General features: G+C 48.7%; 1 protein-coding gene across 5 annotated transcripts in view; it reads left to right on the top strand.

The window, feature by feature from the left end:
- cpt1ab (carnitine palmitoyltransferase 1Ab (liver)) overlaps positions 1-27,931 on the top strand; it is a 119,407-nt gene that overhangs the window by 4,354 nt on the left and 87,122 nt on the right. For 4 of the 5 annotated variants that reach the window (XM_038807333.1, XM_038807332.1, XM_038807331.1 and 1 more), the window contains 4 exons: positions 23,596-23,756; positions 25,092-25,231; positions 25,332-25,503; positions 26,916-27,017. In XM_038807333.1, the coding sequence (XP_038663261.1) occupies positions 23,616-23,756; positions 25,092-25,231; positions 25,332-25,503; positions 26,916-27,017 (555 nt within the window). In that variant the 5' untranslated portion in view covers positions 23,596-23,615. Of the gene's footprint in view, positions 1-9,467; positions 9,639-23,595; positions 23,757-25,091; positions 25,232-25,331; positions 25,504-26,915; positions 27,018-27,931 lie in introns of those variants that run through there. The other variant, XM_038807334.1, reaches the window with a different exon arrangement.

The following is a 27,931-nucleotide window of genomic DNA, read 5'->3' as shown; positions in this document are numbered from 1 at the left end:
AATGGGTGTTTACCACTGCAGTCGTGACAGAGTGGGTGGAGCTGGGCTGTCCGTCAACTTTTTACTTTCGTTTTTGAGCAGGCTGCAGGGTGTGTTTTAGTTTTGTTTTCAATGTTGGAGCTGAAGCCAGAACAGCAGGTGTACGGCTGTTGACTCTGCCATCAAAAGACTACCTCTTGATCATTTGAATTCAGAATTGTAAATGTTTTCAGTAGTGACTTTAACCTGATGTGCTTCTGATAAAGGTTTTGTTTTTCAGTCGTATGGATGTTAAAAAGGAAAGCTTAAAGGTTTACTTAGTGTTGTAGTCTTTGGGGGTTGTATTTGAATTAATTGTTGCAAAGATGTTCACTATGTTTCAAAAAGGTTAACTTGAGTACGTAGAATAGACATTGTTTTGCTTTAAAAAACACTTTTCCATTTCTGCTGTACCACACCCGTAGAGTGGACCATGTGCTCCTCATACCACAATCTATTAAAAGGTGTGGATCAGGTGAACCCCATGACACGATTTGGGGTTCTCTAAACCTTGGCCCATAACAAATTGGGGCTCGTCCGGGATAAAAGTCTCGTCTATTGGATTGGCTTAGTGAACTTAAAGACAGTGAGGGGTGAGCATATTGTGGGTGATTTTCAGGTGTGGTATTTTAGTTTAAGTAGGGAGTGTGTTGTGGACAACTGCTCATTCAGGTGCTCTGAAGTGTTTGGGGTGGAGACGGGTCACACTCATTACCTTACGGACAGAGACTAAAAGCAGACTTAGATTTGGCAGAAACATTACAGTTAACATTACCTGACAAAATGCGAAAAGATGAGGTAATTATGGTGGTGGCTGAGCATTTAAAGTTGCCTGAGATACAGTCTGACTAAATGGAAATGGCCAAAGTTCAGTTGCAAATTAAACAAATGGAACACGAGAAAGAATTAAAGCAGCTTGAATATGAAAGAGAGACCGAGAAAAAAGAGAGAGAAGAAAGGAAAACAGAATAGCCCTCACAGAACAAAAAGAATGAGAAAGGGAGATACAGATCAGGGGAAAAGATAAAGAGAGAGAATTTGAACTTCAGAAAATGGCCATGAAACATGACGGTCAGTTAAAATTGGCAGACGTAAAGGGAAACGTACAGTTGGATGATGGTGATGAGGATAGTGAGAAAGAGTCGAAGGCTTGGTGGGGATCTATTTAAATATGTCCAAGCAGTGCCAAGGTTTGATGAGAAGGAGGTAGAAGCCTTTTCCATTTTATTTGAGAAGGTAGCTAAACAAATGAAATGGCCACAGGACATGTGGGTATTACTGATTCAAACAAAGCTGGTAGGTAGGGCGAGTGAAGTGTTTGCATCACTAACGGAGGAGGTATCTGGGATATAATGAGGAGGTGAAAAAATCTATCTTGGGTGCACATGAACTAGTGCCTGAAGCCTACAAAGGTTAGAAATTTTAAGGAAACAATTTGATCAAACATACATGGAGTTTGAAAAGATCAAACAGAGTAATTTTGATAGGTGGATAAGGGCTTTGAAAATAAACCAAACATATGAAGCTCTCGGAGAAATTATACTTTTGGAGGAGTTTTAAAAATTAAATTCCTGATGCAGTGAGAATTCATGTGGGAGAGCAGAGGGTTAAAACTGCGAGATTAGCAGCAGAAATGGCAGATGATTATGAATTAGTTCATAAATCAAAGCTTGGTTTCCGACATCAGTTTCAGCCTGTGAGGGATAGAAACTGGGGACGTGAGAAATACTCAAGTGGTAGAGGTAAAGGTGATCTGATGGGAGATAATCAGGAGAGTGTACCTTAGATTAAAAATGAAATCCAGGAGAGTGGAAAAGAAACGAAAAGTTTCAAATGTTTTCACTGCGATAAACAAGGCCATGTAAAGTCACAGTGTTGGTGGTTGAAGAAAAACACTGGAAGGCTGATGTGGTAAAACAGAATAAGACATTAGGGGTTGTTAAAGTGGTAAAGGAAAGCCCAAGTGAAGAGAAGGAGGTGCAAAAGATTGTACAGCCTGATCAAGAGGTGATTAATAAGAAGGTGCCAGATGTTTTTAAAGAATTTACCTGTGTGGGTAAAGTTTACTCATGTGTTTCAGGAAGAGCAGGTAAAGAAGTAACAATTTTAAGAGATACGGGAGCTCGTCAATCTTTAATGGTAAGAGATGAGGAGTTATGGCTTTGGGAAGAATGTTGCCAGAAAAGGTGGTAATATGGGGAATTCAGGATGAGAGGAGTAGTGTTCCATTATATAAGGTAAGGTTGGAAAGTCCAGTGAAGAGTGGTTTGATTTTGATTTGATTTATTGCCACATGAATAGTATACAGTGAAAGTATTGTTTCTTGCATGCTGTACAAACAATGCATATTGTACATAGGGAAGGAAGGAGAGACTGCAGAATATAATGTTACAGTTATAGCAAGCTGTAGAGAAAAGATCAACTTAGTATGAGGTAGGTCCATTAAAAAGTCTGATGGCAGTAGGGATGAAGCTGTTCTTGAGTCGGTTGGTACGTGACCTCAAACTTTGATATCTTTTTCCTGATGGAAGAAGGTGGAAGAGAGTATGTCCGGGAGCGTGGGGTCCTTAATTATGCTGGCTGCCTTTCTGAGGCAGCGGGAATTATAGATAGAGTCAATGAATGGGAGGCTGGTTTGCGTGATGGACTGGGCTACATTCACAACCTTTTGTAGTTTCCTGCCGTCTTGGGTAGAGCAGGCTTCATACCAAGCTGTGATACAACCAGAAAGAATGCTTTCTATGGTGCATCTGTAGAAGTTGGTGAGGGTCGTAGCTGACATGCCAAATTTCCTCAGTCTTCTGAGAAAGTAGAGTCGTTGGTGGGCTTTCTTAACTATAGTGTCGGCATGGGAGGACCAAGACAGGCTGTTGTTGATCTGTACACCTAAAAACTTGAAGCTCTCGACCCTTTCTACTTCTTTCGCATTGATGTAGACAGGGGCATGTTCTCCACTACGCTTCCTGACATCAATGACAGTCTTCTTCGTTTTGTTGACATTGAGGGAGAGATTATTGTCGTCGCACCAGTTCACCAGATTCTCTATCTCATTCCTATACTCTGTCTCGTCATTGTTTGAAATCTGACCCACTACGGTGGTGTCAACAGCAAATTTGAAAATCGAGCTGGAGGAGAATTTGGCCACACAGTCATAGGTGTATAAGGAGTATAGTAGGGGGCTGAGGACACAGCCTTGTGGGGCACCGTTGTTGAAGATGATCGTGGAGGAGGTGTTGTTGTCTATCTTTACTGATTGTGGTCTGTAGGTTAGAAAGTTCAGGATCCAGTCGCAGAGGGAGGAGCCGAGGCCAAGGCCACGGAGTTTGGAGATGAGTTTTGTGGGAATGATGGTGTTGAAGGCTGAGCTGTAGTCGATTAAATAGGAGACTGACATAGGTGTCTTGTTTATCTAGGTGTTCCAGGGTAGAGTGCAGGGCCAGGGAGATGGCGTCTGCTGTGGACCTGCTGCAGCGGTAGCCAAACTGTAGTGGATCAAGGCAATCTGGGAGGCTGGAGTTGATTCGTGCCATGACTGGTGAAGTGGTAGTCGGAGTAATAGAGAAACTATCTTGTCCAGGAATACAGTTTATCTTGTCCAGGAATACAGTTTATCTTGTCCAGGAATACAGTTTATCTTGTCCAGGAATACAGTTTATCTTGTCCAGGAAATACAGTTTATCTTGGGTAATGATATAGCTAAAATGGTTGTGGAGGAGTGGACTACCCACAGAAATACAATTGGATCAAGGGCCATATTTTCCCTCCAGGTTATTCAAAGAAGTTATGGATAGCTAGGGAAAAAAACAATTTAAATCAACTGTGTACCATCCAGAATCGCAGGGAGCGTTAGAAAGGTAGCATCAGACAAGACATTAAAAACAATGTTGATGGCTTATTGTCAAGATTATCCAGAGGATTGGGATAAAGGAATTCCATTTGTACTGTTTGCAATTGGGGCTGCACCTAATGAGTCAACCAAATGTAGTCCTTTTGTACTAATTTTGTTCATGAGGTAAGAAGACCACTTAAATTGATTAAGAAAAAAATTGGTGAGTGAGAAATCAGAACTTGAATTATTGGATTACGTGTCAAATTTAGGGAACGATTAAATAGAGCAGGTGATTGGCTGGACAACATTTAAAAGTTGCACAAAATGTGATGAAACGGGTAACGGACAAGAAATCCAAAGTTCGTAGTTTTGTCAGTGGAGATAAAGTTTTAGTGTTGTGACCAGTGGTAGGTGAACCTTTAAAAGCTAGGTTTTGTGGGCCTTATCAGATTGAAAGGAAATAAAGTGAGGTGAATCATGTGGTTAAAAATGCCAGATAGAAGGAAGACTCACCGAGTGTGTCATGTGAATATGCTTAAAAGGTACTTTGAAAGGGAAGGAGAGAAAAAGGAGGAGGTTTTAATGATTCTAACGCAAAGTGACGAACCAAATCCAGATGACTCTGAATTTGACATCCCTTAAATTAAATTGGAAAACGAGGATGTTCTTAAAAATTGGGACGAATTGTTGAGTTACCTTCCAGAGGAAAAACGGACTGACCTGAAAGAGTTATTGATATCACATGGGCATGTTTGTGGAGATAAATTAGGAAGTACTAAAATGGCTATGCATGATGCCGATGTAGGAAATGCTGTTCCAATCAAACAACATCCATATAAACTTAACCTGTGCCAATTTTAAAAGGGTTAACAAAGAGATTGAGAGTATGCTTAAAAATGGCATAATTGAAGTAGGTTGCAGCCAATGGAACTCACCCATGGTGATGGTACCTAAATCAAACAGTACCCAATCGTTGTGTGTGGACTATAGAAAGATCAATGCAGTTACAAGAACGGACTCTTTACCCCATCCCACGTTTGGAGGATTGCATTGAGAAAGTGGGACAATCAGTTTTTATTTCCAAACTGGATTTACTTAAAGGTTACTGGCAGGTACCTTTATCCGAAAGGGCGAAGGAGATTTCAGCTTTTGTGATGCCAGATGGTATATACCAATTCAAAGTTATGCCATTTGGCATGAAAAGCGCCCCAGCCACATTTCAACGGTTAACTAACAAAGTTGTTCAAGTTTACGCAATTGTACGGTATACATCGACGATCTGGTAATTTTCAGCCAGACATGGAACGAACATTTAAAACATCTGATGGAGTTTTTCGATCGACTTCAGGAGACGGGTTTGCTGACAAACCTAGCCAAAAGTGAATTTGGAAAAGCCAAAGTCACTTTCCTTGAGGGGTTTTCAATACCCTCGACAAGGGGAGATAATGCGATTTCTTGGCATGAGTGGATTTGATCGAACATTTCTGCAAAAGTTTTGTCGCGTGATTTCTCCACTGTTGGAGTTGCTGAAGAAACGTCTCAAATTTCTATGGACAGTGGAGTTTCAACAGGCATTTGACTGCCTGAAAGCTGTGATAACCAATGCTCCTGTGTTGGAGAATTACAAGGGACTCTGTGATCAGATTGAACTAAAGTATCTGACTTTCAAGAGAAATGCCAAGGCATAGAGAAATGCATGGATCATGCAGAGACCTTGTTCAAAGAGACTGTCAGTCGAGAAAGATTTCAGTTGGAGGAAGACGAACGAAAAGAAAAACTGATTATATTATTATATCTGTTTGCGTGTGTTGTTTTGAAACAAAAAAGTATATTTACTCTGTGCATTTCTTAAAGGATGATGAAACCATCTTGAAGTTGATGGTTTACTTTTTTTCTTGGGGGGAGGTGTCATGTGAGAGTACGTTTAAGAAATGGGTGTGTCAGAGTGGGTGGAGCTGGGCTGTCTGTCAGCTTTTTACTTTGTTTTTGAGCAGGCTGCAGGATTTTTTTTTAGTTTTGTTTTCAGTGTTGGAGCTGAAGCCAGACCAAGCAGGTGTACTGCTGTGTTCTCATCCATCAAAAGACTATCTCTTGATCATTTGGTGAATTCAGAATTATAAATGTTTTCAGTAGTGACTTTAACCTGATATGCTTCTGATAAAGGTTTTGTTTTTAAGTCTTATGGATGTTTAAAAAGGAAACCTTAAAGGTTTACTTAGTGTTGTAGTCTTTGGGGGTTGTATTTGAATTAATGGTTGCTAAGATGTTCACTGTATGTTGTGAAAAGGTTAACTTGAGTTCATAGAATAGACATTATTTTGCTTTCAAAAATACTTTTCCATTTCTGATGTACCACACCTGTAGAGTGGGCCGTGTGCGCCCCATACCACAATCTATTAAAAGTTGTGGATCAGGTAAACTCCATGATACACTTTGGGGTTCTCTAAACCCTGGCCCATAACAGGAGAAAAAAATGCTTGTGTTTTTTTCTTTGGGGGGACAAAAGAAAAATCTTTTTTGCACCAAACCCACGGGGGTAAAAAAGAGAAAGGCACATAACAGGAATATGCCTGCAAATAATAAATTGGGGGGGACGGTGAGATGCAAGAAGGAGAGATAAACGCCATGGGGAAGGCACTCAGGACGGAGCTCCACACAATGGTGAAGGAGATGCTGGTGGAGACGACTGACAAAATGCAGCGAACCATCGATGGCCTGGAAAGAAGGTGGAGGCGCAGGAGAAAATTAATTCAGGAGTTAGAGAGGTCCGCCTCAGAGCAGAGTGACAGGATGGTAACTCGGGAAACCGAGATGAAAAAGCTGGTAATGACCCAGGGGAGCCAAAGAGAGAAAGTGGAGGACCAGGAAAATAGGTCCCGACGGCAGAATGTTACAATAGTGGGTCTACCAGAGGGGATGGAGGGCAGAGACCCAAAAGGCTACATCATCAAATGCTGGGCAAGCTAGTGGGAAGGGAGAAATTTCCAAACTCCCAGAAATCGACAGGGTGCACAGGTCACTCCAACCCAGGCCCAAAGCCGGGGAGCAGCCGGAGCGATTATCGTGAAGCTGCACAGGTTCCAAGACAGGGAAAAAATCCTAAAGGGCCTGGCAGACGAGCACGTGGGAAGGGACATTGGGGCGGACCTGGCCAAAAGAAGGGCTGAATTCAACAGGGCCAAATTAACACTCTATAAAAGTAATGTGAAATTTGGGGTGTTATTCCTGGCCAAACATTCGAGAGGAAGGAGCTGTTTTTTAACACTCCAGTGGCAGCGGAGGAGATCGTTAGAGCAAACAAACTGGGAGAGGGGCAGACGTAACGGCCATCATGAAAGCGACGAGGATGGAAAAGAAAGGACGAGCGGGGGGCAGACCGCAAACAGAGACAATAAGATCACAAACTGGACACACGTGTTTGCTATACTGTGGGGGACTGTGCTGACTCATTCCCAGGCTCGTTCCATCTCTCAATGCAGTGGGGGGGAGCGGTGCAAGGTGAACGAGGGTAAGAAAGGCGACAGGAGGGTGAGCCAAGGGCTAGCAGAAGGAAGGTAAAACAGGACCAGAGCAGGGAAAGTACTTGGAGGGGGCCACCGTGCTAGTGAGGACGGCCAACATGGGAATGCAGGAAGAAAGGAGGGCACGGCACGCCTCTCAGGGGGAGAGGGAACGCCTGGCCCAAAGGGGCAGGGAGAGGACAGGACAGCAGGGGGGGGGGGGCAGAGAGACAGGGACCATAGGGGTAAGAGGAGTCGGGGGGGGGGGGGGGGGGGGGGGGGGGGGGAGGGAAAGAGAAGAGAATCAAAGAGAAGGGTGAGGTGGTTGAGCAGCACAAACACAGGCCTCGGCGAGCGTAGAGCAGGGCGAGGAACCAAGATGGCGCCACAAACAGCCACTTGGGAGGGCTGCAGGGTGGAGGGAGACCCTGGAGTGCAGGTGCGCAGCCACGTGGCGTACACACAGCTGGCGGCCATGTTGGGTGCCTCCTGGACAATAGGAAACCCTGGGGCCCGACGTCATGGCGAGAGTGGCGACCGTGGCCATTTGGGACGGCCCCCTAACGAAGGGAAACCCCGGAGTGCAGGGGTGCATCCACCGGGTAAGTATGGGTGATCCCGCAGGACCGGGGGTTCGAAATCCCCCCCACTCCCCCACCAGGATTGTTACCTGGAACGTAAGGGGGCCTGGTGAAAAGATCCAGAGTCTTCACCCACCTAAGAAGCCTAAAAGCAGACATAATCTACCTACAACAGACGCACCTGAGGGAGAAGGACCGACTGCTGGTAAGAAAGGGCTGGGTGGGACAGACATACCATTCATGCTACGGAACGAGGACTGGGGTGGCAATATTAATGAGCAAGAGGACGAGGTTTACGGAAACCAAGACAGTTACGGACCCAGGGGGCGGTATGTCATGGTCAGCGGTGTCCTGGAAGGGGCACTGGTCGTACTGGTAAATGTGTACGCTCCCAACTGGGACGACACAGAATTCATAAAGACCATAGCGGAAATCCCCGGCATTGACACACACCGACTGATCATGGGGGGCGGGGCGGGGAGGGCGACTTCAACTGTGTACAGGACCCACTGACTGACCGATCAGACCCCAGAGCAGGGAAAAGACTGGCATGGCTAGGGAACTCGGAGCATTTATGGAGCAGATGGTGGTAGTGGACCCATGGAGGATCCTGCACCCGGGAGAGAAGGAATTTTCATACTTCTCAAAAGTACACAAGGTATACACCCGTATCTACTTCTTTGCAGTGGGGAAATCGGTGCTTCCAGGAATCATGGGAACGGAGTACTCCATGATCATTATCTCTGACCACGTTCCACACAATATGGATGTGAGGTTGGAGACAGGCCGGGCCCAGCGCCCCACGTGGAGGCTGGACACTGACCTCCTGGTCGATAAGGCCTTCTGTCAAAAAACATCGCGGGCCATAGGCGACTACATTAGTAACAACCAAAACAGGGAGGTCTCCCCCTCACGTTCTGGGTGGCACTGAAGGCCGTTATCAGAGGAGAGATCATAACCTACAAGGCAAGCAGAGATAGGGGAGAGAGGGTGGCCAGGCAACAGCTGGTGGACTCCATCCTGGAAGTCGACAGAAAATACTCTGAGGCCCCGCCTGTACAGCTTAAAGATTGCCCCTCTGTGACAGCATAACCCCCTCCCATTCTGTGACGGGTCTCTCAAAGGGACCTTCTGTATTGTGTCTCTGTCTCCGGTTCTCTAGTTAAACAGGTTTTTTGGCAGATCTCTTCCCCTGTGACAAGCTTGTCGTTTTGTTCAGCTGTAGCAGAAGGATCGGAATAGTTCCCATAGTGCTAGAAGGGAAAGTGTTGAAAAAAACGTTTCCTGATTTCTCTTGGTTTCCTCCTCCCTCTGTGTCATGGACTGAATGACCATGAACGTTTGTTCATTTGCTCTTTACCCAAATGTTATTGTCCCTCTTAAGAGCAGGAACAGAGATAATAAAATGCGGTGGCTGCTGGGATCTTGTTACATGACCTGAACTTCCTCAGTGTAAATAAGATCGGCTGCTGGAAGCTTAACTCCCTGATTGGTGGAGAATGACATAAAGGTAGGGTGAATGAGTGCACTGCACTGGCAGATTGTATTGAAACATCGGACAGACACCAGACTTTGGAGTTGTTAAACAACAGCAAAGACCGAGCGAGCAACGTAGGTGGAGTTGGTGAGACAGACTAGAGTTTATTCTCCTAATTCCTGGACCAAGGCAGGTGTTAACTTCAAGAGGGCTCCAGGGCAGAAAGAAAGAAGGTGAGACTGACACTTGTTGAATTTGTGATTTAATCATCTGTGAACACGATGAGAAAATAAAATCCTCAAAACTGGTTCTATTTAGCTGGGATCGTTTTTTAAAATGGGCAGTGCATTCCACTAAGGAATGTACAACTGAATGAGACCGTATTGATTGTCACGTCACCAAAAGAATTCGGAGCCTTTTTGTGTACAGAAAGCTGGCAAGATGTTGTGCAAATTCACACTGCGACAGAGAATGTTATCAATCAGCTGGATGCTGGTCAAGGAGAGGGGTTGGGAGTTTACCTGATATCGCTGAACAACTGTCATGACCTTTTCCCAGGTTTTTCCGTACATCTGGGTTCACAGTTTCTGGATTTTATTAAACGTGCTGGTCACCTTATTATGTTGTTCAATGGTTAACAGATTCTGTGGCACGTTGAGAAGTTCATCACTTGTGAATGCATTTACTTTCAGATCAATTGTCCCATTTAAACGGAACTTGGCTCTGTCTCTTTCTCCTTCGCCGGATGGTTCCCATAGCTTGGAAATACGATACTGTCAAATAGGAATCAATGGCTTAGTCCAACCCACAGCAGAGCAGAGTAGAGTGTACACTAACTAAATAACTCTTGGGATCAGTGTGTTCTGCTCTCATTTCATTTTGTTTCCTTTTTTCAAACAAAACTAAATAAATGCAAATGGTTCAATCATTCAGGACTGTGATACCGGGGAGGAAATGAAATGAAACTGAAATGAGATGAAAATCGCTTATTGTCACGAGTAGGCTTCAATGAAGTTACTGTGAAAAGCCCCTAGTCGCCACATTCCAGCGCATGTCCGGGGAGGCTGGTACAGGAATCGAACCGTGCTGCTGGTCTGCTTTAAAAGCCAGCGATTTAGCCCAGTGAGCTAAACAAGCTACACTGAATGTTCAGTTCAGACTCCTCTCTTCCACAAACCCTTCCAGTGAAATGCAAATGGTGCCACCCTACCAATGAGGGCAACTGGTGCACTTCATGCACTCTCCACCTGCGTGGCTACCTTGTTTATTCTTGGGATGTGAGCAATATTGGCACAGCTGCATTAATTCGGACAGCATGGTAGCACAATGGTTAGCACAGTTGCTTCACAGCTCCAGAGTCTCTGGTTCGATTCTCGGCTTGGGTCACTGTCTGTGCGGAGTCTGCATGTTCTCCCTGTGTCTGCGTGGGGTTCCTCCCACAGTCTAAAGATGTGCAGGTTAGGTGGATTGGCCATGATAAATTGCCCTTTGTGTCAATGATGGTTAGCTGGGGATAAAGGGGATAGGGTGGAGCTGCGGGCCTTAAGTAGGGTGCTTGTTCCAAGGGCCGGTGCAGACTTGATGGGCTGAATGGCCTCCTTCTGCACTGTAAATTCTGTGAATTCCTATGCCTGTTACTCTTGCCTTGAACAGTTAGTCACTGTGGTGATGACATTCTCATTGGAAAGTTCCAGGATTTTGGGTTGTTGAAGGGATTACAATGCTTGTCCAGGCAGGATGATGTGTGACTTGGACAATTAATGAAGGTTCCCGCAAAATTGCTGCGTTTGTCCATCTCCGTGGTAGAGGCTGCAGGAGAGGGAGGTGCTGTCAAAGTGACACTGGTTGCTTCTTGCAGTGTCACCTGTAGATGGCACATGCTGCAGCCACAGTGCACTGGTGAAGGAGGGGTGCGAATTGAGTTCAAACAAACGGCTCTCTTCAAGCTTCCTGGGAATGCACAATGCACACATTCAGGCATTCCCTCGCATCCTGAATATCATAGAATTTACAATTCAGAAGGAGGCCATTCGGCCCATCGAGTCTGCACCGGCTCTTGGAAAGAGCACCCTACCCAAGGTCAACACCTCCACCCTATTCCCATAACCCAGTAACCCCACCCAACACTAAGGGCAATTTTGGACACTAAGGACAATTTATCATGTCCAATCCACCTAACCTGCACATCTTTGGACTGTGGGAGGAAACCGGAGCACCTGGAGGAAACCCACGCAGACACGGGGAGAACGTGCAGACTCTGCACAGACAGTGACCCAAGCCGGAATCGAACCTGGAACCCTGGAGCTGTGAAGCATTTGTGCTATCCACAATGCTACCGTGCTGCCCGGTTAATATAATCCTTGGGTATAGATGAAAAGGCTTTTTGGGGGCGGTGGTCAGGTAGTGAACTGTCTGTCAGAGGGTGTCTGATCTCTGTCTTATTCTGGTAATTTCCAGTTCAGGTTCTGGTCAATCGTGAACCAGTGGTGATGGTCTTGGTCAAGATTTAACTGTTGAATCTCAGTGGAGATCTCTGAACTTGCCCTTGTCCGAGAAGATAATGTACGTGATTCTCCCCCAAACTTTCTAAGTTAATTTTGTGACGGGTTTTTCAGAGAGTTTCCCGATGGCTCTGCGGGTGTGTTCCCCGCCGCTATTCAATGACACGTAGTCACTTTTTTGGGCCCTGGGAAGTCTCTCACCGGTTTAGCCCACACGTAGAATTTTATTTTGCACTGGGGAGCTGAACACCGAGATCAAGCGCCATTTTGAAAGGGTGAGCTTGTGGGTCCCCACCCATGGGCAATGTCACCCCCCCACACACATGGGTACTACCCATACCCCCCAAGTGAGAACACCACGCTATGGGGTCCCTGGAGTCCCCCTTTTTAGGTCCACCAAGCCTCATTACAGCACCCCCTCCCTTCTCGGGCCCCCACCCATCACCCATCCAACCTCCCAAAGGCTGCTGCTTACCTGCCTTGCATTTCCCACCCTTCAAACCACCCTCATTTCATGGGAATGGCCCCTCTTGCCCCTGACCCGTGGCAGTGCCACCCTGGCACTTGGGCACCCTTTCATTGCCACTCTGACACCCAGGCAGTGCTCCTTCTGGCTTGGCAATGCTATCCGTGCACCTGACAGTGCCAAGGTGCCCATGTTCCAGGGGGAGGGCCAGCGGTCTCCGATGGCTCGGGACACCCATGTTTGTGTGGACCATCACTGATCGGTACCTGGCTCCAGCCTCCCTGCAGAGGCCGGTGAATCGAAGGAGGCCATTGGATCCCACAAAGATTCCGCGAACGTCATTCTGTCCCACCCATATGGGCCAGGGTTCCGACTCCAACGTCTTGCGGGACTTCGGAGAATCCCGGGAAGCATGGAGCCTTTTGGGAGACTTGTTGGAGAGCTTTCCCGGCATTCTCTGGCCACGTTGTGCTCAGCAAGAGAATTACACCTATTACTTTTTGATGGCTCCATATTTACTGCACTGTCAGTCCAGGTTCAGATCCACCTAGGAGAGAGATCTCTGGGGTCAGAGCCCTGCACAGTATTGGGGTTGATGGGGAATCAATTTTACAATCCCTATGGAGGACCATAAATCAGAATAGCCAAATTTACCCCTCTCTCTCTCTTCGGTAGTCACTCACTCGAGTATGATTGTTCACCGAAGAAACTCTGGGTACGGTCTTGTGGTCTCGTTACACTCTTGCTCAAGCGAAATGAGGCTGGTGAACAGCAGGAGAGGCCAGAAATGAGATCTGCGCCAGGTGCCAAACAGTTCGCTATGCAACTGGCTCGCTCCCCTTGGCGAAATCAGGATCTCGCCGTAGCAAGGCAAGAAACCAATTATCACCACTGAAGTTCCATTTCCATACAATTAACTAGAGCCACCCCACATCCAATGGCCTCCTGTCATTTAGTGGCTTCCCCAGCAAGTGCTCAAGCTGGCGCTGATTAGTACTCTGGCGGAAGGGCTTCTGTGAGGAGCCGAGGAGGTGAGTAGTCATCCTTGCTCGCAGGCAAAGAGCCTGGGGGCACTGGGCTTCCTATCCCTGTGCTCAACGGGAGATGGGGGACTCTCAGCTGGGGTTGGGGGGACCCTCCAAAGGGGTGGGCCGCCATGGAAGGATGGGGTAGGCGCTGGGGGCAGAGGGGTGTCAAACTGGGGCAAATGCTCGCTGCACACCATGCCAACTCCTGGATCGTGAGTATCTGTTCTGGGGGCGACCCTTGTCCCTTCCTGTCTGCCCCACCGACCACCCATCACCCCCACTGACTGTCAAGGCCTCTGGCTGCATGGCTGAAGGCTATTGCTGATGGGGAAAGGCAATCGTGGTTAAGTGAGCATTTGACACAACCCAAGTGGATTCCCGTGGATGGGTGGGTGATATAGCATGTGGGACACATTGCCTAGCATCCCAATCACACCTTGATGCCTGGACAGTGTGCCAGGACACTGCAGGAGGCAACACCATGGACGCAGCAGCCAACATCCGAACATCCAGGAGATGGAACACAGGTCCGGGGGATATGTCCACGGCCGGAGGGTGGGTGTGTGCCACGGGGAGGGGACTAGTGTCCGGCCCAGTTGGCGTTATGAGCAGATGTCTGGGGCCCTGCAAGGGGCGCCCACTGCAGCCGGGTGTGCGTGGGCAGGGTGTTCCGGGTGGTGGGTGTGGGGCGGGAGGGTCCTGGTGTGGGAGCCATCGCTGTTTGTTGGTCTAACACATTCTCCCAATGTTTACAGATATTGGGATGTTGGACATTGCCCTAGTGTTCCTGGTGCTATGCAGTACGGCCAGACTCCAGCGAAAGCGACAATAGCAGCGCCTGCAGATGCTTGAGGGGCAGCCCATGTGCCATACCCCACCCCACACTCTTGAGGACCCAGCTGCCCACCAGGCTAGGGAGGGACCCAGAAGGGGAGTCCCGTGATAGCTCGGGGTGTACAGTTGTCACTGGTCCTTTGAACAATTCACGGACAGCGCATGCTCAAGGAGGCTCCGTCTCAACAAGGAGACAGTGCGGCACCTGTGCCATATCCTCATGGACTTGGCACCACATGGGGGAGGAAGACACCCGCTCCCGGTGGCCATCAAGGTCAACGCAGCCCTGTACTTTTATGCCTCGGGATCATTCCACGGCTCGAGCATGAACCTGTATGGCATCTCGCAGGCCACAATTACCCTGTATGCCTTGGCGGAAGACTACATTGTGCTTTACATGGACCAAGCCCACCAAGGTACCCAGGCTGCAGGGTTCTCCCCATGCCGGGATGTCCCATGTCCAGAGGCGTCATAGATGCTACACACGTTGCCCTGCATTCACCAATCCATGTGGGGTGTCCCATATAAAGTGAATGGGGTTTCACTCCCTCAACATTCAACTCGCCTGCAACCACCAGATGTATATAAGACACGTGTGTGCACACTTCCTAAGGAGTGTTCATGACGGCTACATCCTGGGGCAGCCAGTCCGTCCTGCTCTCTTCAAGGAGCATCCCAGGATGGGCGGCTGGCTCTTGCAGGATAAAGGATATCCGCTGAGGACCTGGCTAATGATGCCAGTACGGAGGCTGGAGACCAAAGCGGAGACCTGGTATAACAAGGCCCAAGTGGCCACCCGGGCTGTGATTGAGCAGGGCATTGGACTCCAAGATGTGGTTCCGATGTCTTGACCACTCCGGAGGTTCCCTCCAGTACACCGCCTGGAGGGTCGACCACTTTGTTGTGATCTACTGTGTCCTCCACACCTCTCACAGCAGCGGGTGACAAGCTGGAGGTTGGTAATGAGGAACAACCCCTCCTTCCACCATTGTGAACCACGCGTGCGTCTAACGATGTCCACTCTATGACTCCTCAAGCTCTCCCTCAAGCGGTGGGAGAGGGTCTTGACTGGTACTAGTGTGCCAGACACCAGGACCCTCACCACGTTTTGAACAGCATGCCTTCAAGGTGACCAATGTGGCCGAGGACCGGGCGTTCACCAACGTGGAGGCTGGCGGACGTTACAGAGGTGAGGTCCCGCCTGGAGGTCCTGTCAGACATGAGTTATTATTGCCATCCTTCCCATTGACCACATGTCCATTCTCCCACAGATCCTCCAGCCAACAGCACCGACCATCTCAGGCGGCACCCTCTCCAGCCTCCCAGGAGACCACCTTGGAGGAGAGTCTGGGGGCCACCACAATGGTGGTGTCACAGCTGTCATCCATACCCTTCACCAGCGCAGATACACACACCTCGGTGGGACATGGTAATGGTCTCCGGGGCACAATCTGGTGAGCACCAAACTGCAGGAAATCCCAGGCAAGTCAGTTGAAGGGGTGTTGAATCCAAGGATCCAGTTGGATCCCAGCTTAATGGTGAGCCTGTGGAAGAGTTTATCCCGGAGTTGATGAAGACGATAGAGTGCGGCCGGGCAGACAGAGGGAGGTGTCAGCGACATTCCAGCAGATCCGTAGCTGTTTGGAGGAGTGCATGGCACTGATGCCAACACTGCTAGGGTGGTGACCGCAGTGGACAGCCTGTTCCACAACGTTGGCACCATGAGAGAAGGTGTCCAAGGCGTCACGCAGTCGGTAACGGCCATGGCTGAGGATCTCGGCATTTTGTCAAACTCGCTGAGGGATGTGACCCAGTATCAGGCTGACCTTGATGAGGTTCTGCGGGACATGTCCCGCTCTCAGATGGGAATGGCCGAGGCCCTGCAGAGCTTGCCCCAGTCACTGAGGAGCATTGTCGAGGGCATTGACATGATGGTCCGGGCCATGGCGAATCGCCATGGCTGGCAGAGCCATATGATACAGGGGCTCGAACCTGCTGTGTCTCCATCCCGAGGTGAAACCTAGGGCCCTAAGGGCACCAATTGGGAGGAGCGGATGCTGGGTGCCAACCTGGACCTGTCTCATGGAGTGACGATGATGGCCATCAGCTCTCTAGAGTTCCACCCCTCTGATGAAGCCATGTCTCGCAGCCAGCACACAGGACAGAGTGGCACGGCTCTGGCCTCAAGAGCCCCCCGAGGACACCCACCAGGAGCATCAAAGGCCATGGCTGCCATCAGTTAGCTGCCTCCACCTCAGATGTGCATTCTTGGGACACACCTAGACGTAGTGGTCGAGCTAGGAGGGCAAAGCCCATCGATGATCACTGAGGGCACCGGGGGAAGGAGGGGTGGGGTTGGGGCATAGGTATAAAATCACAGAACTTACAGTGCAGAAGGAGACCATTCGGCCCACCTAGTCTGCACCGGCCCTTGGAAAGGGCACCTGACCCAAGCCCACACATCCTATCCCTGTAACCCAGTAACCCCACCCCACCTTTTGGACACTAAGGACAATTTAGCATGGCCAATCCACTTTTGGACTGTGGGTGGAAACCGGAGCACCCGGAGGAAATCGATGCAGGCACAAGGAAAACATGCAGACACCGCACAGACCGTGATCCAAAGTGGGGTGATGGGGGCGAGGAATTGTCAAACACAATGAACACCTTTGTGCACAACCAATATGATGCCTCTGTCACCTTCTTCCGCAAAGCGGGCCGAGTTCCGATCACTTGACCCACCTCTCCAGGCATGGGTGGCTCTCATTGTATGGAAATGGGACTTCAGTGATGATAATTGGTTTCGTGCCACGCTAAGGTGAGATCCTGATTTCACCTACGGGAACGGGCCGGTTGCATCGCAAACTGTTTGAGGCCTGGAGCGGATCTCCTTTTTGGCCTCTCCCGCTATTCACTGGCCTTGTTTCGCTTGAGCGAGAGCATAATGAGGCTGGAGAATCACACCCCAAGTGTGGGCTAAACCGTTGAGGAACTCCCAGTGTCATTGAATAGCAGTGGGGAACTTGCCGGCAGAGCCGGGGGGAACCTCCCCGAAAAACCTGCCACATAGAACATAGAAAGTTTTCGGAAGAATCGTGCCCAGAAATTGGGCCACCATTTTGAAAGGGTGCCCAATCTCTAAGTGAGCTTGTGGTCCTCCACACTCCCCCACCCATGGGCAATGTCACCCCACACATAAATGGGCACTACGTACCCCCCCCCCCCTCCCATTGGTCACTTCTAGGGCAAGCTACTCGAAGGAGGTGCGGATTCTTAAGTCTGGCACCCCTCCGCCAATCTGGGCCCTCTCCCGGTAATTGTGGGAGAGCTTTTCCTGAGGAGACAGAGAGGGCATCATTAGTCACATGTGTGGTTCACAGTGGTGGGAGGCGTTGGTGAAGGAAGGGTTGGGTGGGGTTGAAGGGAAGGTTGAAGGTGGCATGGAGAGTTGGGGAGGTCGGTGCTTGTGTAGGGGTGTTAAGGTATTTTGCGAGGGGGGGGGGGTGGCTGTGGGTCATTGACTTTTTTTAATAAGCACTGGAGGCCAGTCCTTGCCCCTCCCTGTGCAGCTGGATTCTTGACTTCCTCATCAACAGACAGCAATCTGTCAGGATAGACAACAGCACCTCCTCCACAATAGTCCTCAACCCGGGGCCCCGCAAGGATGTGTGCTCAGTCCCCTACTGTACTCCCTATACATACACGACTACGTGGCAAGATTTAACTCCAACTCAATCTATAAGTTTGAGGATGATACACCTGTGGTGGGTCATATCTCAAACAACGACGAATCAGACTACAGAAGGATACCATTTGGTTGCATGGTGCACCGAAAACAACCTCTCTCTCTAAATGTCGGAAAGACCAAGGAACTGGTCATCAACTTCAGGAAGCGTACCATGACACACACTCCCATCTGCATCAATGGCTCCAAAGTGGAGATGGTCGCTCCTTTAAGTTTCTGGGGGTCACTATCGCCAACAGTCTGTCCTGGTCCACTCGTGTTGATGCACCAGTCAAGAAAGCGCAACAATGTTTCTACTTCCTACAGAAGCTAAAGAAATTTGGCGTGCCTGCATCGACTCTCAGAAACTTCTATAGATGTGCCATAGAGAGCATCCTATCCGGCTGCATCACAGCTTGGTATGGCAACTGCTTGGCCCAAGATCGCAAGAAACTGCAGAGTGTTGTGAACTCGGCCTAACACATCACACAAGCTTGCCACCCTCCCATTGATTCTGCCACACCTCCTGCTACCTCAGGAAGGCAGACAGCATTGTCATAGACCCCTCCCACCCAGGCTTTGCCTTCTTCCAGTCCCTGGCATCAGGCAGAAGGTACAGAAGTCTAATGACCCGCACATCCAGACATAGGAACAGCTTCTTCCCCACAGCTACAAGACTCAACGACTCTCCCTCGGACTGATCTGTTCCCTGTAAGAACACTATTCACGACGTTCTATGCTGTTCTTGCTCATGTATTTACGTTGTTTGGCCACTTGTTCCGTAGTGTAAACAATCACTGTTTGTCAATGTACCATTTGTCAATATCCTCTGATGATTATTCTTTTTTAGTCTACGATGTACGTTTGAGGTACGTTCCCTTGGCCGCAGAAAAATACTTTTTGATACATGTGACAACAAATCAAATCCTCCTGGTCACACTCCCGGAGCTTACAGATGCTGCCACCTCGTCCCAGGCAGCATTGGCTGACCCTCCGGGACCCTCTGGGGAACAGGACATCTCTCCAGCCTCCACTGTGTCTAGGAGCCTCCTCAAGTTTGCATTTCCAAATCTTGAGGCTGGTGTCCTCGCGCCATTGTTGCAAGGTGACTCCGGTTGATTGAGCAAGTGCTGTTTAAGTGCTGCTCAACCTTGTTAGCAGGGCGCTGGTGAACGCGGTGCCGGCATATCGACTGGTGAGTCTTCATTTGCGGCAAGAAGCCCATGGGGCCTCGTTAAGTGGACCAATTAATGTTGAATAGCGTTGCCGGCACTATCCCAGACCCCCAAGTGAGGACACCTTGCAATGGGATCCCTGGGGGTCCCCTCTTCAAGGCCCCCTTACCTTCCAGGACCCCCTACCCGTCACCCCCCTACTTCTCATGAAGCCCCTACCTACCTGCCTTGCCCTCCTCCCCATATCCTCCTTTCATGGGCATGGTCCCCCTCCGGCCCTGAGCCTTGACAGTGGCACCCTGGCAGTGCTCCTGCCAGCATGGCAGTGCCATCCGGGCACCTTGGCAATAAATCATTTAGAGGAGGTTATCTTTACCTTTGATTAAAATTGTAAGGAAGTTTTGTGTTTAAGTGCTTTAGCGAGAGAAGGTTTTTTTCAAAAGGTGGGAGACAGGAGGGAGAGCAGGGCTGACATGGTGCTGATAATGATGGTCTACATATATGTTGTGAATGGGCTGCTGTTGGTGGATTTTGTATAGTTGTTCAGCCCATAAGCCAATGGAGCATTTACTTCTGCCTCAATAGCAATTCCTCATCACGAACGCTGAATATATTTGGAGATTGAACAAGGTGGACATGTTGTTTTAGCTCATTGTCCTTTGATTCTCATGGCATTTTCTGTCCTACTTTCCATGCTGGAATGAATGACAGCGAAGTATTTGCCACTGAAAATAGCAATACCTTGTGTTCTGCTGCTGCATCGCCAGACCGCTCTCTGCTTGTCAGTTTAACTGGAGCAGGAAAAGGCTCACAGCATTCCCACCCCCATCTCCCTTACACTGTGTCCTGCTCCTATTATGACTGCCCCAAAAGGAAAGAGTCCACATCAGGTTGCTGGTTAAACGGTGAGTTTACTGATTTATCTACAGTGGCTTCCAGCGAGCATCCAAGGCAAGTGAGTGCCGGCCAGTGTGAGCCGGCTTTACACCAGATGTGTTTGGAGGCTCATAAGAACATAAGAACATAAGAACTAGGAGCAGGAGTAGGCCATCTGGCCCCTCGAGCCTGCTCCGCCATTCAATTAGATCATGGCTGATCTTTTGTGGACTCAGCTCCACTTTCCGGCCCGAACACCATAACCCTTAATCCCTTTATTCTTCAAAAAACTATCTATCTTTACCTTAAAAACATGTAATGAAGGAGCCTCAACTGCTTCACTGGGCAAGGAATTCCATAGATTCACAACCCTTTGGGTGAAGAAGTTCCTCCTAAACTCCGTCCTAAATCTACTTCCCCTTATTTTGAGGCTATGCCCCCTAGTTCTGCTTTCACCCGCCAGTGGAAACAACCTGCCCGCATCTATCCTATCTATTCCTTTCATAATTTTTTATGTTTCTATAAGCTCCGCCCCCTTTAAGCGAGCGAGGGCTTCTGGGAAAATAATATATACACAACTCCGTAAGCCTTAGTTGAGGCCCCATTATGACATCTCCGCGCTCCCCTCTCCACCCTCAAAGTGCAAAAACCCTTCCATCAAACCCTCTTTGGTGCCAGAGGAATCTCTGAAGACCGGGGCGGTGGCACCCCTGGTGAAGTGTACCACGTCCGAAAACATCTTTTAAGATTGAAATGTCGTGGCAGGACAGCAGCGACTGGAGCCTGTACCTCCCGTTCCCCTTTGACACCCCAGGGGGTTCGGACTCCATCTCTGAATCCAAAGATGGTCACTACCATCGGGAGGTCTAATGGGGCTCCTGTATGAATCCGGAAACCGGATCTGTGTGTTGCAGCCAATGGGCACCTAGGGCGAAATTTTGGATGGAAACCTTGTTTACCAGGGCAAACTGATGGGCCGGACTGCGTGGGACAGGGGCACGCAGATGCTGATCTTGGGCACACCACACCTTCGCCCCGATGTTCGGGAGCAACAACCCTCCACGTGTTCAGAGGCGTTGGCCCATGAGCAGTTCCACCGGAGCCACATCAGTCACAGAATGTGGTGTGGTCCGATACCCGAACAAGAATTGGACCAGGCGCATGTCCAAAGATCTTGTCTGCTGTTTGCAGAGGCCTTGCTTTAAGGTCTGGATGGTTCTTTCTCCCAACCCGCTGGAGGCCGGATGATAGGGGGCTGTCCTCGTATACCGGATACCATTGGTCCGAAGGAACTCAAAGTCCACCCTCTTGTTCCATTACTAGTACCTCCAGAATGCATTGTGGAGAAAGAGGGCGCATCTTCTCACATGAGAGGTGATCGCAGCTATCTGATGGACCTCTAACCATTTAGAATGAGTGTCTACTAAAAGAAGGAATATTGAGCCCATAAATGGGCTGGTGAAGTCTGCGTGGATACGGGCCCATGGGTGGCCTGGCCGTTCCCAGGGGTGGCGGGGCACGGCGACGGGGAGCTGTTGGGTGTTCCTGGCAGATGGAGCATTGCTGTGGTAACTTCTCAACGGCGGGAGGCCCGGCCACCATGCACGGCTCCTTGCCAGAATCTTCATCCTCGTCACCAGGGGGCCCCCAACTGGGGGCCTATTGTTTAGGTCCCTTAACACAAGTGTCTGGCCTTTGACCGAGATCACGATCGACATATGCATAGGAGAACCATGTCTTCGACACTTCGTTCTGACATCTGGGTAGAAAAGGCCCGAACCTCCCCGAGACATTGACGATGCTGACCACACTGAAGGACGAGGTGTCGTACCCAGGCAAGGATGGAATGCGTCTGGGTCCAGTTGCGGGGGAACGTGTATTCTCAGAGGGCTTCCTGGAAAATCAAATCCCCGACTCCATAGGCCTTGGTTGGGGCACGATTATGACATCTCCTTCCATGGCTGCTCACTCTCTTGATTTCAATTTAATTTGATTTATTATTACGTGCACCGAGGTACAGTGAAAAGTAGTGTTCTGCTGCACTCCAGACAGATCGTTCCAATGCATGAGAAAACCATACATAAATACACAATGTAAATGCATAGACCCAGGCATCGGGTGAAGCATACAGGGGTCTAGCTCTACTCAGTAGAAAAGATGTGTGAAGAGATCAGTTCAATCCATCAGTCCATAAAAGGGTCATTCAGGAGTCTGGTAACAGCGGGGGAAAAGCTGTTTTTGAACCTGCAGACTTTTGTATCTCCTGCCCGATGGAAGAAGTTGGAAGAGACAATTACCTGGATGGGAGGAGTATTTGATTATGCTATCCGTTTTCCCAAGACAGCAGGAGGTATTGACAGAGTCAATGGATGGGAGGTGGTTTCGCGTGATGGACTGGGCGATGTTCACAACTCTGTAGTTTCATACAGTCTTGGGCCGAGCAGTTGCCATACCAGGCTGTGATGCAGCCAGATAGGATGCTATCTATGGTGCATCTGTAAATGTTGTTGTGGACATGCCGAATTTCCTTAGTTTCCTGGGGAAGTACAGGCGCTGTTGTGCTTTCTTGGTGGTAGCGTCGATGTGGGTAGATGAGGACAGATTGTTGGTGATGTGCACACCTCGGAATTTGAAGCTGTCAACCATCTCCACCTTGGCACCATTGATGCAGACAGGGCTGTGTACGATACTTCGCTTCCTGGAGTCAATGACCAGCTCCTTGGTTTTGCTGATGCTGAGGGAGAGATTATTCTCATTACACCACACCACTAGATTCTCTATCTCCCTCCTGTACTATCACTCATCGTTGTTGTGGTCATGTCAGCAGCTAACGTGTAGATGGAGTTGGAGCCAAATTTGCCACACAATCATATGTGTATTCGGAGTACAGTAGGGGGCTGAGTATGCAACCCAGTAATGAGGACTAGCGTGGAGGAGGAGTAGTTGTTTATCCTTACTGATTGTGGCCTTGGTCAGGAAGTCGAGGATCCAGTTGCAGAGGGAGGAACCAAGTCCTAGGTTCTGGTGTTTTGATATGAGCTTGGCTGGGATTATGATGTTGAAGGCGGAGCTATAGTTAATGAATAGGAGTGTGACGTAGGAATCCTTGTTGTCGAGATGCTTCAGTGTAGGGCCAGGGAGATGACGTCTGCTGTGGATCGGTTGTGGCAGTTTGCAAATTCCACGGGATCAAGGCATTCTGGGAGTATGGAGTTGATGTGTCTCATGACCAACCTCCTTGAAGCACTTCATAATGATCGATGTCAAGGCTACCGGATGGTATTCATTGAGGCATGTTGCCTGGTTCTTCCTTGGCACCAGTATGATGGTGGTCTTGAAGCAGGTGGGAACCTCGGAGTGGACTAGGGAGAGGTTGAAGATGTCTGCAAACACACCCTCTCTCCTATATCCTGCTCACTGCCCCTCCCCTCCAACTAGTCCCTCCCCACCATCCCTACTTGCACCTGTGTTTGTGTGTTACTGTGTTTACCTGAAGAATGCTGGCTAGTTGCTATTTATTGATAACCATGGATCAGAGATTGGGCATTTTCATTAAGACTTTTAATTCCGTGTGCTTCTCTTTCAGGCCAGCTTTGATTGCCCGAGATGGCAGAAGCCCACCAGGCTGTGGCCTTTCAGTTCACAGTCACCCCAGATGGAATCGACTTGCACTTGAGCCATGAAGCCCTGAAACAAGTCTACCTTTCCGGCCTGCGTTCATGGAAGAAGAGAATCCGCCGGTACAGGGTAAGACCGGGGAACTCCGTTTGCAAGAGGGTTACTCTAAGACAAGTCAGGGGTCCATTCGATACTGTGTGCGCTTCCAGTCACTGTGAGGCACTGCTCACTGCCACGTGCCTGCTCCTCTAGGGATGCATAAGCCTTCACCTTCACCTAAATCTTCACAAACTCACGGGACAACACCCTCAAACCTTTCCTTCCCCAGCCTTCACATAACCTCCGGGTTCAGGACTGGGGCTGGAAGCTGTGACAAGCTGATTCATGGTGAGAGTATTCCCCAATGAGAGAAGCAAGACAGAGTACAACCAACCTTGGGGAATATTTTTGGGAAGGGAAAAAGGACCGACACTTGCGTTCAGCCAGAACTGAACCATTCACGTCTTTTAAGTTGAAGGTTAAAGAGCAAGATCTCCAGGGTGATGTTGTCAGGATTATGTCTCAAGTGAATGTGTGACATGATGTTGAGATCGGGTTGTCATGGAAGGCTGGAGTGAATGTGTGAGTAATGTGATGTTGATGTCTGGCTTGACTCAGTGACTAAAACCCTCACCTTGGACTCAAAAGGTTTTGGGCTCAAACCACAATCCCAAAGCACATAAGCAGGGCTAAAGATCCTGTGCAGTACTGAGGGAGTGCTGAACTGTCAGTATTGAGGGACTGCACCACTGTCTGATGGTCAGTACTGAGGGAGTCCTACACTGTCAGAGGGTCAATACTGAGGGAATGTTGCACTGTCAGAGGGTCAGTACTGAGGGAGTCCTGCACTGTCAGTATTGAGGGAGTGCACCACTGTCAGATGGTCAGTACTAAGGGAGCTGGACTGTCGGAGGGTCAGTACTGAGGGACTACTGCACTGAGAGTCAGTTACTGAGGGAGTGCTGCACTGTCAGATGGTCAGTGCTGGGGGAGCACTGCACTGTCAGTATTGAGGGAGTGCAGCACTGACAGATGGTCAGTACTGAAGGGGCGCTGTACTGTCAGAGAGTCTGTACTGAGGGAGCGTGGCACTGTTAGAGTCAGTACTGAGGGAGTGCTACATTGCCAGATGGTCAGTACTGAGGGGGTGCTACCATGTCAGAAGTGCTCGTTTTCTGATGTACCTCCTGTCCCTGTCCCCCCCCCCCCCCCCCCCCCCCCCAGGTGGACTGAGCAGAATCACTCGCAATTATAGCTTAACCTGGTGGGTGTTGGTCGGGATTCTCCCTCATGTCCTGATCAGCACATATCATCATTTGGACAGATTGTTTGCGCATTAATCTCATTGTGTTTCCGTTGCAGTACGGAGTGACTAAATATGAGAAGTATTTCTAACCTCTGCTGTGTCATTCTTCCTCCATCCAGAATGGTATCTTGACTGGGGTTTACCCAGCCAGCCCCTCCAGCTGGCTTTTTGTGGTAGTAGCAGTGATTGCGACAATGTACGCAAGAGTTGACCCATCGTTAGGAATGATTGAGAAAATCAGGGATCACCTGCCCACCAAGTAAGTGATTACAAATTGCAGCTTGCCTCGTAAAAGTAAAGCATCAGGTGTCATTTTGGTTGTTGTTTGCTGTGCATTCAATCTCTCTATCTTCTGGCAGCGGATACCTCTCCAATCAAAGTGAGAGTATTCTGAGTGGCCTACTGTTTAGCACTGGACTGTGGGTTGCCCTTGTCTTCACCATGCGGCAGACTCTCAAACTACTGCTGTCCTACCATGGCTGGATGTTCATTGAACATGGAAAACCTCCTCCCAGTGTGAAGATCTGGATGGTGAGTCAAATCCCTTGAAGCCAGAGATATCAATGACCATCATACGTTGTTGCGAGGGGTGGGGCTTGTAACAATATGCATATTGTAAGGAATACAAAAGGTTAACAATATGATAATACTTCTCCCCACCAGATGGAGAAAAGGAGCAGTTATATAAAAATCATGTGACTCCTGGGAGAAAATGTTTAGGCGTGAGATAGATTAGTTACATAGTTCTGTAGTTAGAGATATCGTATAGTTTAACTTAAGAACTTATACTTTGTTGACTTCGAATCTTATTTAAGTTGTGTAAGTAAATCAGCTTTTTTCAGTAACATAGATTGATGTTCTTTGTTAACACTATGCTCTCGAGACATCATGATAGACACAACAAAGAACATCACAGGGCTTTCGCTGAATCTGAACAATAACTAGCTTGATCTGTTTAATGTGTATCACTCCTCTCTTGCAACTCCTCTATTGCAGCCTCCTTCTCTCTGTCTCTGAGCCCCTTGCACACATAGTTACAGGACTGTGATTGCTGACTCTTCCTTTCCTGAGAACATTCCCAGGGCTGAATCCAGCCACTGGTTAAGTGTACCTGCAAAATGCTGGAATGGGAGGCTACGGCTTCTAAGACCAGTTTGGAGAGGCAGCAGTCACAAAACAAATGTTCAGAAGGAATCAAGATCACCATCAGTTTCTGGAAAGCAAAAACTGTGGATGCTGGAAATCTGAAAGTTAAACAGAAATTTCTGGAGGAACTTGGCAGGTCTGGCAGCATCTTTGGAGAAAGAAAAAGAATTACCATTTTGGGTCAATGTGACTATCCTTCAGAGGTCCACCAGCTGGGTTTTTCCAACATTTTCTGTTCTTGTTTCATATTTGCACAATCCTCAAACAAAGTTTTAATTCAAAACATGGAGCAAGTATCCAAAAGCTCAGAAACCTATCTTCACAAGCGTGGGGTTGGACTGTGCATTGCTTTGGATGCTGGTCTCTCTGGCCTGCGTTTGGTTTTGGGTACAGTGCTCTCTGTGTTGTGCCTGTGTTTGGGCGCTGGTCTCTGTGTTGTATTTGTGTTTGGATGCTGGTTACTCTGGGTTGTGTTTGGGTGCTGGTCTCTCTGGCTTGTGTTTGTGTGTTGGTCTCTGAGATGTGTCTGGGTTTGGCTGCTGGTTACTCTGGGTTGTGTTTGGGTGCTGGTCTCTCTGGCTTGTGTTTGTGTGTTGGTCTCTGAGATGTGTCTGGGTTTGGCTGCTGGTTTCTCTGGGTTGTGTTTGGCTGCTGATTTCTCTGGGTTGTGTTTGGCTGCTGGTTTCTCTGGGTTGTGTTTGGGTGCTGGTTTCTCTGGGTTGTGTTTGGGTGCTGGTTTCCAGATGTTCATATTTCCTGGTGTGCAATTCTGAATTTCATTACTCCTGTCTCCACAGTTGTTGGTGAAGATTTTCTCTGGTCGCAAGCCTCTAACATACAGCTTCCAGACTTCACTTCCTCGATTGCCAGTTCCTATCCTGAAGGACACCATGAGGCGGGTATGTGGGATGCGGGAATTTATTCTATTCTTCAAAACTGTGCCATCTGTGTGTTCAGCAGTGCTGCAGGAGGGGAGGTTGTTTTGCAGAATGGTTTAGACATGTTATTCAAAGGTCATCTCAATTTTGATAAATGGCAAGGCATCAAAATGGCTGTCCTATTATATCTTGCGTCAGTTGGGTAGATAATGACAATACTCGTCAACTCGGATCTGACTCGTATAATAATAATCTATTATTGCCACAAGTAGGCTTACATTAACACTGCAATGCAGTTAATATGAAAAGCCCCTAGTCGTCACATGCCGGCGCCTGTTCAGGTACACGGAGAATTCAGAATGTCCAAATATCCTAACAAGCACATCGTTCAAGATTTGTGGGAGGAAACCGGAGCACCCGGAGGAAACCCGTGCTGGGAGTGTTTGATGGGGACAGTGTAGAGGGAGCTTTACTCTGTATCTAACCCTGTGCTGTACCTGTCCTGGGAGTGTTTGATGGGGACAGTGTAGAGGGAGCTTTACTCTGTATTTAATCCATGTGCTGTACCTGTCCTGGGAGTGTTTGATGGGGACAGTGCAGAGGGAGCTTTACTCTGTATCTAACCCCGTGCTGTACCTGTCCTGGGAGTGTTTGATGGGGACAGTGTAGAGGGAGCTCTACTCTGTATCTAACCCTGTGCTGTACCTGTCCTGGGTTCTTCCTCTCCTGAAGGTTGATATTTCACTGAGTTTCATATCCTTCTCCCTGTGCTATCCCAATTATTGTGAATATTTAGCCATGCCTGGAGTTGGTAAGTGCTGTGAATTGCCCCCTGGCCTGTGTTATTGTTTCATAATTAACCAGTTGAATGTGGAAACTGTCGCTGCTCGTCGGCTGTCCAAATTGAGTTTTCCCTGTGGAAGTGTCGTGTCCGT

The sequence above is a fragment of the Scyliorhinus canicula genome, chromosome 9 (assembly GCF_902713615.1).
Source record: "Scyliorhinus canicula chromosome 9, sScyCan1.1, whole genome shotgun sequence".
Classification (NCBI taxonomy): Eukaryota; Metazoa; Chordata; class Chondrichthyes; order Carcharhiniformes; family Scyliorhinidae; genus Scyliorhinus; species Scyliorhinus canicula.
The sequence above is the reverse complement of the archived record's forward strand: the minus strand, read 5'-3'. Positions and strand labels throughout refer to the sequence as shown.